Source organism: Vigna angularis, chromosome 6 (assembly GCF_016808095.1).
Source record: "Vigna angularis cultivar LongXiaoDou No.4 chromosome 6, ASM1680809v1, whole genome shotgun sequence".
NCBI lineage: Eukaryota > Viridiplantae > Streptophyta > Magnoliopsida > Fabales > Fabaceae > Vigna > Vigna angularis.
The window spans coordinates 35199914-35214530 of NC_068975.1; the positions used below are offsets into that span (position 1 = coordinate 35199914).

Sequence of the window (14617 nt, forward strand, 5' to 3'; positions counted from 1 at the left end):
CAATGTTATGTTATTTAGGATTGATTTCATGAATTTTCCTCAACTATATGTAGATGAATTTTTTTTAGAATACTCTTTTGGTGGTTTCATATTGGAGTTTTTAGTGGAAATGGATCTAGTTTTCAAGGATAACAAAAAAATAAAACTTCATTTGATTAATTTATTGTGAAAGTGTTCAAATTTCGATAAACAGATTTTCCTTCTACTATGCTTGCCGTTTTGAAATCACCATCTGACAGTGTTTACATATTAATCAATCGATTATTGATCATTATAATGCTTCTTAGATTGATATATAATTACGTTTGTTATTAATTTGACAGTGTTGGAAATAAACGCGTCAATTATATCTGAACCCACACTATCCAACAAAATTAAAGAAAATCCAAAAAAAAAGTATTTACAAAATAAAAGGGCGCAAAAAGATGATTTTTTAAAAATATTCTATATACAATGTAATTATGTAGATATAAGTTAAAATTACATTTGTGGTATATTGTTGAAATAAAAAATTTAAAATCATTCTGAGTTAAGTTAACACAAGACGAATTGAAGTATATGGTTGCTTGAGAGATTTTATTTATTAAATTTATGTTTTTTCATTATTGATAAGATTATCTTAGTTCTTTGATATATGGAAGCATGCATGCAATGAAGGTCTGTGGCTATTTCAGGTTTGGTCCTCAATCCAAGGACTGTGGTTGGGATTCCTAACATTCCTAAGGGCCTTCCAAACAACACTGTTACACACGAACCCTGCCCCAGAAGCTATCTGGCAAACGCGATCACCCGTTTTGATCCTTGAGTTAAACTCAAGGTAAGCCAGTTCATACCAAATACTGCTACTTGATGTGTTGCCGAATCGCTCCAATGTCTTCCTTGATGCTTCCATGTACTCCTCTGTCAGCTCCAAGTTCTTCTGAATCTCATCCAGCACTTTCTTGCTCGTTGCCAGAATGCACATATGCTCGAATGCAAGCTTGTAATCCGGAATGTATGGCTTTGTTTTCTTTTTCTTCAAGACCAAGTTGGTGAAGAAGTGAAGCTGCTCTGAAACAGGTAGCACTAGTGGCCCTAGTGTCGTTATGTTGGCTTTTAGAGCATGGCCTCCAACCTCTATGATATCTTTGCTCACATAAATCCCCTTCCTTCCTTCACTGTCTTCCTTTTGATGTATGCTTTTGTAGCTTCTGTTGTCCATCCCTTTGTGAATTCGCACCAGCTGCCACATGCATGAGTCATACCTCAAAAAGCAATAAGAAGTGATACCTCAAAAAGTTTATGTAGAGTTTCACCTCAATAGCTTAACCTTTTGTCATGCTGATTATCAAAATGAAATTCGGTAGAAAAACAATACCAGAAAGTAATAATTACATCCTGACTTTGGAAGAGATACCTGTTTGAGTTCATATTTGGCGCGCCATCTATCTAGGCGGAAATTTGAGAGAACGATGGCTGCAGCGCCCATTCTGAAGAAGCAGTTGGGAAGCTGCATTTCAATGTCATTGCCACTGTACCAGGTGGAGCTCACAGCTTCTGTGCTAACTACAAGTGCATAAGTTCTTGGATAGCCATCCAGAAGGTCTTTAGCAAGATCAATAGCAGTGATTCCGGCACCACAACCCATCCCACCGAGGTTGAAGCTGTGGATGTCATGCCTGAGCTTGAAATGATTTACTATCATTGAGGAGAGTGATGGGGTGGTGTTTAGTATTCCACAGTTTACTATCAGGATTTTGATGTCCTTCGGTTTTACTTTTGTGGCAGCAAGAACATCATTAATTGCCCCAAACATCACCATGGATACCTCTTGTCTGCCATCTTTCAGCGAGTTTCTGTAACCAGGCCGAAAAACTCCTTTTGGCAGGTAGGTTTCATCACCTATTCCGGATTTCTTGAGAACCCGTTCTTGAAACTCAATAGTAGTATCATTGAAATTCCCAGATTTTTTCGCTAGCTCAATAAACTCTGCTTTTGATATCTGCATAAATATCCCATTAGTGAAAACATGTAAAGGTTGAATGTATAGAAAATAGGCTTACCACATCAAAGTTGGAGTTTCAACTCAGTAATTTATTAGTGAAAAAAACGAAGATTTCCATTAAAGCTCGATGTAAAACTACAAATTTGATTCGACAATAACAGCAAAAAACACTCAAGTAAATGTATCTAAGTTGAGAGACTAATGGTAGCATTAAAAGTTAAAACTCATCCACTCTCTTGGTGTGTGAAGTGTGAGTACTAGTTAACAAAAGGAGTGCGTTTTTCTAAACCTTGTATTCGTTCGAGGGGCGAAAGCATGAGAAATCAAGCAAATAGGTAGAGCCAGGTGTCAAGTCAATATAAAAATACAGCAAGAAGAACAAAAGGGCTGGTATAAATAGAATCTCAATGAGGCCATATTTCTCGTAGAGATCGTGCCAAGTGAACTTTGCTATACGAGCAATAAAGACTGCAAGCAGAGGTGGTGCCAGCAATAAGTACAAGCGATGGCTAATGAGATAGCCATAACCCAATTTCACATATTTTAGATTAACTGAACTGAGAAAATCTGGCAGCCTAGGCCGTACTCGCACAGAGAAAGAAATAGAGCCAGCATTTGGGCCAGAGTTCTCAACACCTCTCTGCACAATCTCAGTGGAAAAATCCTCACTTTCTTTTGACATGGGGGAAGGAAGAGTTATGTTACAGTAAGATGAGTGTATTGGTTGAAGAAAAAAGGGGTGGAAAAAATGTGTGTAGCATCTTGATAGGATATAAATATATAGGAACAGTGTTCTCTCTGAGCACCATTTACTTGGAGAAACACAGACTCTTTGGCATGGTAAATGATGCTAAGGATTTTACGGAGAATGCAAACTAAATAGGCACATTGTGCGTGAATGCGTTTGAGCAGCAGATTTACAGCACCATTGAAATTGCATGCAAGAAAGCATGTAAATTTCCATCCTCTTTTTTAGTAGTTAAATTAAAACTCCGTTGATCAACTTGGGAGCAGCATAAATATTCTGCACTGTATATAATATTGTTTCAGCTCAAATATTTTCCATTCACTTTCAATGACTTGGCTTGTATGAAGGAGGAAGAAATGAACGACCGAATACTTTTAAAAGAATCTGTTTTACAGTTATTAATGTGTGAGAGACAATTCAAAATGGAGAAAAACGGGATTCAGTGTTACATTGGATTAAACAAATTAATGTTGTTTCTTGCCATGGTGATATACGTAATTGACTGGCTAAAAATTTCAGTCTTTTAGTTGTAATTTAATCCTACCTTTTGAAATGTGACAGATAACAGACAAAATATAAGACAAATTAGACAAATTACCAGAGACAATAGCCCAAAATGCCATATTGATTAAAAATTATGCAGCATTTTCAATGTTGGAGAAGACAAGAAACTAGATTGCCAATTCAAACATAATGATTTTTCTTAAAAAAACAAGACCAAATTCATATGTATTAGGTATTCTGTTTGGATGGAAGCTAACGTACATTTTGTAAAAGGTAACAGGATATTGCTTTTTCGTTTGCATGTTGACAATTCATTCAAAACTATGTATTTTACAACATAAATAATTATCTGTAATATGCTATTATACTCATTAATTTAAGTTTGTACTTCTCACACTTGCCAAGGAGGATCAAGCATGATGTAATTCATGAATTAACAAGTTAGGTATGTTTGGTATTCAACCTCTTAATCCCGTCATATTTACAATCTAATATAATATGTAATTCAACTATAACTTTATCCCATAATAATATTTCATGCCAAATACACTTCAATTCAATTTGTGTCTCTAATCTAAAGAAAAATACTCCTAAAGCGACTAAACAAAAACACATTTTATGTAATCCTTTCCGTTTCTTATTTTCTGGAGGATGTTTGATAAATTTTTTGACTAGAACAATATTATTGAACAGTTAAACATGTAAGAAAAAGCCATTACAATATTATTGTCTAGCAAATTTTTTAGATCACTACGGTCTTCAAATGCTTTTCACTTGTTTTTAATTCTTACTCGATGAAGGTGCCCACGGTACTATGAAATAAAGGGCATTTAAGAAAACCAGCCCAACGCTATTTCTAGGGGCTACACATGCTTTGCCATTTCCGCCCACTGTTTTACCTCTTTCTTTCTCTTATTTGAGCTGGATTCTTTCAATGGTTTGCCAATGAAAGTGGACCACATCACTTCAATCTAATTTACTCATTTTCTGTAATTTATAAATAAAATTAGTGAGTAGTATTACTTGTACAAGTCAATTCAATAACCTGCATGTTCAAAAGCAACTGATACTTACAAACAATTCATTAGTGAGAGTACCATGAAATCATTCAATTTCCAGCCCAGATAAATCTTTGGCCAGTTTTCTGAAAAAGGAATTACCATACGTTTCCCAAAAGGAAAAGATTGCTGCTTGGATAATGTCCCACATGAAATGAGAAAGAGGGATGTTGACATTTTCTGGTACAGGACCACTGGGGTGGAAAATTTGGTCATTCAACTCATAAAACTAATATCATGCTGCACCCTTTATCTACTTGATTCGGTGGAAACCAAGCTATAACATGAAAACGTTAAATGTTAATCTTAAATTTTGTTCATGGCGTGTTTCCTTAAAAAATGAGATAAAGGGTGATGGATGGTAAAGTTTGAAAATGTCGTAACGGTTGTAATTTAACTGTGATTCGGAAATGATACGTGACTACTTCAAAAATCTTGAGGTTATGGCAAGTCTAAGATCACGCGTCGCCTGTTTGTTGACAAATCACTACATTCTTGTGATTTGAGTTCTCAGCTTACAAGTGAAAATGCTAAGTTTCTTGGTGATGTAATATAGCTTTGCTTATTAGGTGCTGATTCAGCAACTGCTGCCAAAATTCCCACCTAACTATAATAATGTGATGGCAAAATTCAATCTTCTTATTTGCTTCCTTACGTTACCAAAAAGCCAAAAGGTCTTATGATAGCTTTTGAGGAATTAACAGGCAGATTCCTTCTATAGTATTGTCATGAATTATAAAAACAGGATACAGTTTGGTTTCGCCAAGATTTGCATCAGAGTATAAACTTATACTGATATATAATAGATGTAAAGCATACCATATCTGATCAAAATCTAAAATGGTACATTCTGTACAATAAAAAATCAAAACTATAAAATTGGACTCTGTAGTAAAAAGTATCCAACTCTTGGTGTCAGAAAATGAATCCTATGTTTCACACAGCAATGAGCTAATGAACAAATCCTGTGTTGTCTTTCATGCAGAGGTTCACCTACCCTCAACCACAGATTCGGACCAAGTGAGAGACATTGAGGAAGAGTTACCAATATCTTGAAAAGTTGGGTGTGAGGCATAATTAAAGTATTGGGAATACTCAGACAATATATCCCTTGATTTCAATTGTTGGAGCAAATAACTATCCATATTCTCAATTTCTGAATCATCTTCATCGTTCTTCCCCTCCAGAACATTCATAACTTGTCTCATTGTGGGCCTGACCTTTGGTTCAGGGTAGGCACACAGCAAACCCAAATGCATTAGCCTCTCCACTTCTTGCTCACTGAACTCTCCCTTAGTCCTTAATCTTTCATCAAGTGAAAAAACAAGTTGCCCTTGTACCATTAGTTGCCAAACCCACTCCACCAAAGGTGACTTACCTTCTTCTAGAGGTCTCCTTCCACACAAAACCTCCAAAATCAAGATGCCAAACATGTAAACATCTGTCTGAGTGGAAGCTCTTCCAGTCTTGAACACTTCGGGAGCCATGTACCCCACTGTTCCAACCAATTTTGTGGTGCTAGCAACTTGACCATGGCTGTGCATTCTGGCTAACCCAAAATCCCCTAGCCTTCCATTCATATCCTTATCAAGCAAAACATTGCTGGCCTTGATGTCCCTATGCAGAACCTTAGCTTCCCACCCCTCGTGCAAGTACAAAACTGCAAAAGCCACATCTTTGATAATCCTTATCCTATCCTCATAACTCAACATCTTCCTCTCATCACAATCAAACACCCTCTTGTCCAAGCTACCATTTTCCATGTAGTCGTAGACTAACAAGAAACTCCCAACATCTTTCTTGCACCAACCTCTCAATCCCACCAAATTCCTTTGCTTCAGTCTCCCAAGGCTTGAAACTTCAGCAAGAAATTCTCGCAGGCCATCGTTTTCATGAGAAATGCGCTTCACAGCAATCTCCACCCCTCCTCTTAGAACACCCTTGTAGACTTTCCCATTCCCTCCAACCCCAATCACATTCTCCTCAGAGAACCCCTTTGTTGCTGCCTCAATTTCCTCATACACCATTCTGTGTGGCCAAAACTCCAATTCCCAATCTTCCATTTCCTGCCTCTTCCTTTCTCTCAAACGCTTCCTCTCAATCAAAACCAGTGCCAACAAAACCAAGACACAAATAACTAAGAAAGCTCCAACAGTAAAACCTGCAACAAACCCCTTGGACTTAAAAATTGAGTCCTTTGGAAGAACAAAAGACGGTAGTCCGGTAGTAATAAGTTCATCACTCAACGAAATATTCTCATTGCTGAAACTCCACCCCAAGATCTTGTGACTCTCAACTAATTGACCAGTGGCACTAGTAAACCCAACAAACATTTCATCCTCAAAAACCTCAGATAAGTTGAGAGAAACATTCAACAAAGGCCTACTAGGCCTTTTCCTACCCACCGGTGCCATGGTAACATTCATCCTAGAATCTTCGTAGTCAATCCAAACTTGGTAATTCTCACCGCTGTTAAGCGTCAATTCCTTAAAAGACCTGTCACCGTCATCTTGCCAATATCCAGAATCATTGGAAACAGAAGACTTTAGAGAGTTTATGTCAATCCCCACATGATTGGCGTTGATGTCATCGAACTCTTGGTTCATGAACACATCGAACTCGACACCAAGCACATGGTTGTTTGAGTTTCCGTTGTTGGTGAGGTTGAACAGACCAAGGTGTTGTGCAGAACTTGTGCCTTGGATGCCCGTGACAGGTGTAAAGATGAAAACTAAGCCATGTCCCGGAAGAGTGTCTTCATAAGGTGCCATGGCAAATATGAAAGAGGTGGAGAAAGGGTAGACAAAAGAAGAGTTTGGTTTCTTGGTGGGAATTTTTTCCTTGTACAAGGCACGACCGATGGAGAAAGTTTGATGATGTGTTAGTGTTAGAATTCGAGAATCGATGGTGGCGTTTCCAAAGAGCAATACTTCAGAGGAGTTGAAGCCGTTGAAGACGAAATCAATGGCACATGTGGAGTTGAAAAAGAGAAGAATCATAAGAAGTTGTGCAAGAGGGTGTGCGTGTTTCAGCTTGTGTCTGATCATGTTTTTTAGCATGAAGAAGCACAGGCTCGTGTCATGAATGGAAAGACAGAAGAGTGATTAAGTTTTGAACACTTAAACTGAAGCAGGTGTGGTTGTGAGAGAGAGAGAGAAAGACAGCACCTTGAGAATGTATGAAAACATGGGATTAGATTAGACGAACATGGTGGCGTTGGAAAATTCTGGAGTCAACTATTTGAACTCATTGATCGCAACATTTAGTAGTTAATTAAAATTAATGTTATTAATTTTGACAAATGACAATAAAGAAAGAAAAGATCCCAAACCAAGAATTCTAAATCCAAATTCTTCTACTTCTGAAGACATATATCATTACTCCGTATTCATATATTTCAAACCGTACGACTGAATCGGTGTTAAAACTGAAGAAGTAATCCAAATTTTCTTCTTTAGACCAAATCAAATGAAAGACAACCATATCCCTACTTCATCTCTCATGATAAAAATAAGAGGGTTGATTCTTTGAAGGAATTAGGTTTAACATTAAAATTAAAACGTTTTTATAAATAAGAATAATCTGATTATAAAGAAAAAGGTTTGTTTTTTTAAAGGTATTTATAGATTTAACTCATAAATAAGAAAATGCGCGAATAGAGAAGGAAAAAAATATATTAAAAAAATGGAAGGAATTGACATAAACAAAAGATAAAATAATTTAATTCAATATTATAAATTATTTATTTATTTAAAGAAAATTATTATTGTGATAAAAATATCCATAGTTTAATTATCCTCACGCATAATCAATTATCATTGTTTTGTAATTAATTATATATAAATAACACTTTAAAACATATTTATTTATATTGTGGCGTAGACAAGTTCACCTACAAATCACATGAAACCATTTTCTTTAAATCTCACCTTTTTTTAGTGAAATAGAATAATATTTTTCGTATTATTTTTCTTAGGTCATTAAAATGCACTCTGAGAAGGAAGAGCAGCGTGAGGACATTTACAGTGAGAACTAACAAATATCTTTTATCCCTTTGAAAGTTTGTGGCATCACATGTGGATAAAGCATAAGGAAGTCGGCAGCTAAAATAGTCAATTAATTTTTTTACACATTATATAAATAATATTTTTTAATTAATTGAAAGTATTAAAAGTTAAAAATAAAAATATTGGAGCTAAATTAATAAAAGTGTCTATTATTTGTACGATTGAGCAAACAAATTGTTGGCGATTATTCTCTCTCTCCTATTCATGCCAATTTATCAATTTATGAATGTCTCCTTCAATGTGGCTGTCATCTTCTCACTATGCCACACTATACCACGTAAGAATAATAAAATAAAAGAAAAAGTGATTTTTTATTATTACTATATATAATTATGCATAATGTGATGATGTTTGTTTCAGGAATTAAAAATTATTTCATTGAAATATAATAATCTCATATTTGTTACAAACTTTGACATGTATTCTTATATTCTTTACGACCTATGAAATTAATTTTCCAGTGTGGCTACTTTTTAAGAAAGTTCTTGCTTTTGGGATGAGAAAATGATATTCAAATGTGAATACTCCTGCTTGATGTTCTGTTTAAGACATCTGTAGCTTCCACTTTTATTTATTTTTTCATCTAAATTATTTCAAATATCATTTCAGAAAATAATTTTTGAATGTAAGATAAATTTTATATCGATAATAACAAAATATTAAAATATGATTAAATATGCTTTTAGGTATAATTCACCGTATTATTTGTTGCTATAACACAATTATTAATAACAGTAAAATAACTTAGAAATAACTCTATTGTATTTGTTTATAAGGATTTATTAAAACAGCAGAAAAGATAAATATTTCCGTTAAGTAACATGATAGTAAATCACCACTATATGAGGTATTACGTGCTTTAAAATTGATGTTTTATTACATTTTTTTTATTTTAGAGGTGTAAATAAATATTTAAATTGTATGAAGTTTTAATTTTTAAGTGATGTAAAATATTGAATATGATAGAAATATAAATCTTTTATCAAAATTTAAGATCAATGATTAGTTATTCTCATTAAAAACTTAAGAAATAAATAATTTGTTTGAGAACCTCATTATTAGTGTTAAATCATATACTTAAGATCAATTATTCATCATTCAAAGTATTATTCATCTTTAAATTTATATTCCGTCATTTTTTTATTTTTAAAAAACGCTTTGAATATAAAAATATATATTTAAATTGTTTTAAATTTCGTTCTTAACTTATGTAAAATTGAAATTATCCTGGACGTACATAGGAGATATGATGTGATTTACTATTAATGATGTATTGTTTTACCGAAATGTCCATGTTTTTTATTTTAATTAAGGTTGCATGCGCACGTAAAACAGCAAATGCGAACTAGTCACCGGAATTCTGTCACACTAACCACGGTTTCTCAAAATTTGCATACCCTCACATTTCTCTCCTCTGTTCTATTTCCTCTCTGTTAAAGGGATAATAATTATTAAATGTCATTATAAGTTATTTAATTAATTAATTAATAATTTGATTTTCCCCCTTTCAATATGTTTTTGAAAAAAAAAATTGGTTGAATGTCTCACTTTCACTATTTAATAATAAAAAAGATAAATATTTAATAATAATGTTAACTTTTTTATAATTCAATATATAATTACAATTATTGTCAACCAATTACATTTTATTTTAAATTAATTGCATCTATTAAAAAAATTTATTCTAATTGAATAAATTTTGTTTTCTGTTAATTTTAAATTATTTTTAACTAATTAAATTTCATTTTATATTAATTTTGATCATAAATACAAATTATAATTTTACCCTTTAATCTATTAAAACAATTACATTTTATCTACAACATATTATTACAACTTTTCATAAAAAGTTTCTTTAAATTTATTTATTTTCGTTCATCTAACTCTTAAAACAAATAATTTAATTTTCCTTTCACTGTTTTCTCAAATCCATTATTTATTGAGATTTAAATCCATCTTTAACAGCAATACAATAAAATCTAAAAGTAGTGAAAGATATTTCAAACATGAGTAAGAACATAAATCATTATACATTCGTGTGTACTAGAGAAAAGATAAAATGATATTTTAATACATGTAGAAAATATTTTTCCACCGCCTTTCTTGACCACCTGAAAATTATAATGAATGCATCTTAATATAAAGGTCAAACTGAATACTACTGCGAAAACTGCCAATCATCCAAATTATTCTCTATTACGAAAATTCAAAATATTTTTCATCTAAAAATTACTTCTCACACTTATTTTAATGAAGAGTATAGTTAATGCGTCCTAGATTGTTTTTGTTAATACCATTAAATTTATTTAATTTGACATTAATGAAAAATGGTAAAAACACTTCTGTAGATTATATTTTATGTCCTCGATTTCACTAATGTTTTAAAGTCGTTAATATCATAATGATTTTAGAAAAAAAAATGATACAATTTAAAAGTCTAATTTTATATAATTTTATTGAAATCGTATCAAACTAAGATGATTTCAATTAAAATTATAAAATATTATACGGAATTTAACTCATTATACTGACCTGATATTTTCAAAATGAAATTTTATTTAAGATGACATGATTTTAAAATTATATTATTTTTGTAATTTTATCAAAATTATATCAATTTAGTACTTTTATTGATGATTTTATTTTAAAATATTGTCTTGGTAGATAAAACAACATGTTTTTAAATTACTTTTAAATTTGATTTTTAAGAAATATAATATTTTTCTAAATATCTGAAAATATGTATTATATTTATAGTAAAAAAGATCTGTCTTTTAAAACAAAAATATAAAATAACTTTTTCACTTTTCCCTCGTTAAACAGCATAAAAGTTATCTCAAATTATATTTCTTTCTTTTACTTTCATCATAAATTTAGGATGATAATAGGTCAAGGGATAGATATACTAGTATTTATGTAAATTTGAATTTTTAGTTACTCTAATATATCTCGTGTCTTTATTCAGACGTTCTAAAGACACAGTTCCTATTGCAGTAATAAATGTCATTATTTCTATGGCATGTTTTCTTGGTCTATTGCTACCACAATCGTTCTCTAGTACTATAATAAATTACATATTTTTCTTTGTAATATATTATCGGAATTGAGAAAACAAAATCCATCAAATAATAAAAACGACGTCATTTTGTTATCACGATAAAGAAAAGAATCAACTTAGGAGGACACGACATATAATAGACGACAGAATATGAATCCCATTTATATTCGACAGGTTTTGTCTACAACGTGTTTCCCCATTGTAGATTTTATTAATATTCATTATATTGTGCATATATTGATATTTTTTAAAAGTAAATTAATCAGTCACAAATGTACACTAAGGTATCATTTGACATCATTGCGAATTTAATCTATAAATATCTGCAATTGTATACTTTTTAATCGTATATAAACCCAACAAATCATTAAGAAGAGTATGTAATACATTATTTATTTATTTTATGATATAAAAAATAAATAAAAATACTTCGGAGAATTATTTTTTTGTGAATAAGAAGTTTTTAATTATAAACTTATTTTTTCAAATAATGTAATTAAGTCCTATGCATGACTTTATCTTTTGGTATGTCATGGTCCGCACTAATTGCAGCACTGAAGTCAAACTTACACACACTGCTGTTAATCATTTCTTAAAAGGCCAGTTATAGGTTAACATAAATTTTGTTGATAACATTTTGATATATTATATATGTTTTTTTAATTAAATATATGTTAGTATAATAATAAATTAATAAAAAATAATACGTATATTATATTAAAATATTGTCGAAAATTCAGTATAAAAGTATATTTTTCAAAAACATTTTCTGTTTACCCTCTTTCACCCTGTCACTAACATGTATGGGCCATTTTTTTATTATATACAAGAAACTTACACAGCCTTCGTTTCAATCTTCATTTTTTATAGAGTAAAAATAGCATGTCATACATAAATATTCATTTGACATACTTAACAAAGATGAAATAGTTTTAAAAAAAATAAACTTTTGTAATTTTTCAAAAAATAAAAAGTAAAAAATAAAGAAAAATAGTATCAAAATGAATATAAAAAAATTATGTGTGGCAAAGTATCATTTATTTTTTCTTTACTTAGTTAAGGCAGTTTTAGGATTTCTTTTCATAACATGTTTAAATAAATTACTCCAATAGGTTTAATAGACTTTTTCTTTACAAAATCTTGAAAATGACTATATTTAAATAGATTTTTTTCAAAACACCTTAACAATACTTTAATAACAAAAAAGTCAAACCATATTTGATTCAATGAAGTTAGGTAAGAGATGTCTGTTCTATTATCAATACACAACAAGAATGGGCAATGCTTGCAATAAATACAATGAGCTTTGGTTGTTGGTCTTTTCAAACTCACTTTAAACTAAGTTGAAAGTACTTTACGAAATCACCACTGACATAAATATGTTTGTTACTCTCAAATATGTTAATTGGTTGACATGTTTGGATTATACATTACTTGGTAAATTTTTTTGTTTTATGTTGTTGCTTTCCTGTATTTTAAAACTACACAAAAATTATATTAGAATTTTTAATATATTTTTAAACAATTAAAGTAATACATTTTGGAGATATTAAAGAATAACATGTTGAAAAGATTAGAAAGGTAACACATATAACAAGCGCAACAAAAATCAAAAATAATTTTTTTTATATAAATAATATATAAAACAATGAAATATATAAAATAAATAAAAGAGAAATTAGCATACACAAATTTTTAATGAGAAAATTCTTAATATGAAAGAAAAGTACGTGGAACCTAGTTTAATAAAATATTTTAATAATAATAATTAATGAATACATTAAAAATTTCTTGAAACTTTCAAAAACCAATAAAAAATAATTATTTTCCTAACAAAGTACATAACAACACTAAAAAATCTGAATAGATATTTCACTATTGTGTAACTTTTTCTCTTTTCTCGCTATAGACCCTCACTACTTTTCATTATGTGTTTTCCACTTTGTTTTCCTTCTAAAATCTTATGTAAAATAGTATATAATTTTTAAATTACATAATAGACTAAATTTTTTTAAAGAAAAATACCTTATTTTTATATTTAAATTTGTGTCAATAAATTGGTGACACATAACAACACAAACAAACTAACATAAAACTCAAATTCGTATATTCAATACTGATCAATTTTATCAGAAGAGCTAAATATAACAGGAGGAAGAGGATACAATTAAAAAATAAGCTTGGTTAAAAGAAGTTTCATTAATCAAACATTCACTATGTTTATTTTATTTCTTTTTACTCCTCTAATTTTTTAATTTCTATTGAATACAACCCAAAAGGGACATGAATAATAAAAGTACCATGTGAACGAAATAATCCGTTGACTTTGTGTTTGTGTATAAATGTTAGCATAAACTTTTGTCAACCTTTTGGTTTTTTTTTTATTTCTTTCCCAGCTAGAATATGTGATCTCTATCATTTCTTTCACATCTGTTTGTATGTATGTATCATATATGCGGTCTCAACCGGGATCGCGACGGGACGGCGAGCCAAAAAACAAACGGGTTTGAGAAAAGATTTGGGAGTCGTCACCATAATTTATTATGGAAAAATTATGGAAAACCATAAAATAAGACATGGTCTACGAAAAACAGATTTTTAGGTTCGGGAATCGGTTACGCATAAGGAAGATATTAGCATCCTACCGTGCCTGTCAAAGGACAGTACCTTTAATTAAATGTGTAAAGTTAACGTGGTTTTCCAAAATATTTAATTTTCCCTAAAGAAAATGATATAAAGAAACTAACAAGAAACCAGAAAAAAACATTATTTGTGTGTAGGAAAAAAAACAAAACCTTTTAGAGAAAAAAACTTTAAAGTATAATAAAAAGAGAAAAGAATGATGTAGATGTGACATACCTTTTTAGCTTTCAGTACTCTTCTATTTCTTGTTTAGAGATTGCCGTTGACATAACTCTTACGGGTGAGAACCTATTTTTCGGTATACTCTCTTTCTCTCCTTTTTTTCATCATTTTTTCTATGACAGAGTGTGTATTTATATACACACTGTATTATTATTATTATGACAATCTTGCCTTAATTGTGAATTAAATGATGAAACAAAATAGGGAAATAAATGGTCTTGGTTGCTAGAAAACAAATTAAATAATATTCAAAACATTGATTATCATTATTGTCATACAATTTGTCCATCTTTAAAAATCATATTTTCCTCTTTAAAAGCAATTGACGCAGCA

At 30.9% G+C, this 14617-nt stretch overlaps 2 protein-coding genes across 2 annotated transcripts; both read right to left on the reverse strand.

Moving 5' to 3' along the window:
- Positions 1-549: 549 nt before the first annotated feature.
- Positions 550-2907, reverse strand: LOC108341691 (3-ketoacyl-CoA synthase 15). The gene is made up of 3 exons (XM_017579342.2): positions 2274-2907; positions 1397-1981; positions 550-1222 (listed from the first exon to the last, which is right to left on the reverse strand). Exons 1-3 carry the CDS (start codon positions 2664-2666, stop codon positions 671-673), a joined length of 1530 nt encoding a protein of 509 aa, XP_017434831.1. The 5' UTR covers positions 2667-2907; the 3' UTR covers positions 550-670.
- Positions 2908-5070: 2163 nt separating this feature from the next.
- Positions 5071-7610, reverse strand: LOC108342025 (L-type lectin-domain containing receptor kinase VII.1). The gene has a single exon (XM_017579727.2). The coding sequence runs from the start codon at positions 7351-7353 to the stop codon at positions 5284-5286; it is 2070 nt and encodes a 689-aa protein (XP_017435216.1). The 5' UTR covers positions 7354-7610; the 3' UTR covers positions 5071-5283.
- Between the last annotated feature and the right edge of the window lie 7007 nt (positions 7611-14617).

Bases quoted from the DNA above. Each gene is read 5' to 3' on its own strand.
- LOC108342025 (XM_017579727.2), bottom strand. From the start codon at position 7,353: ATGCTAAAAAACATGATCAGACACAAGCTGAAACACGCACACCCTCTT.
- LOC108341691 (XM_017579342.2), bottom strand. From the start codon at position 2,666: ATGTCAAAAGAAAGTGAGGATTTTTCCACTGAGATTGTGCAGAGAGGT. The intron at 1,982-2,273 runs GTTTAGAAAAAC...ATATTTATGCAG, and splicing joins GCCCCTCGAACGAATACAAG to ATATCAAAAGCAGAGTTTAT. The intron at 1,223-1,396 runs GTATCTCTTCCA...TGCATGTGGCAG, and splicing joins CCAAATATGAACTCAAACAG to CTGGTGCGAATTCACAAAGG.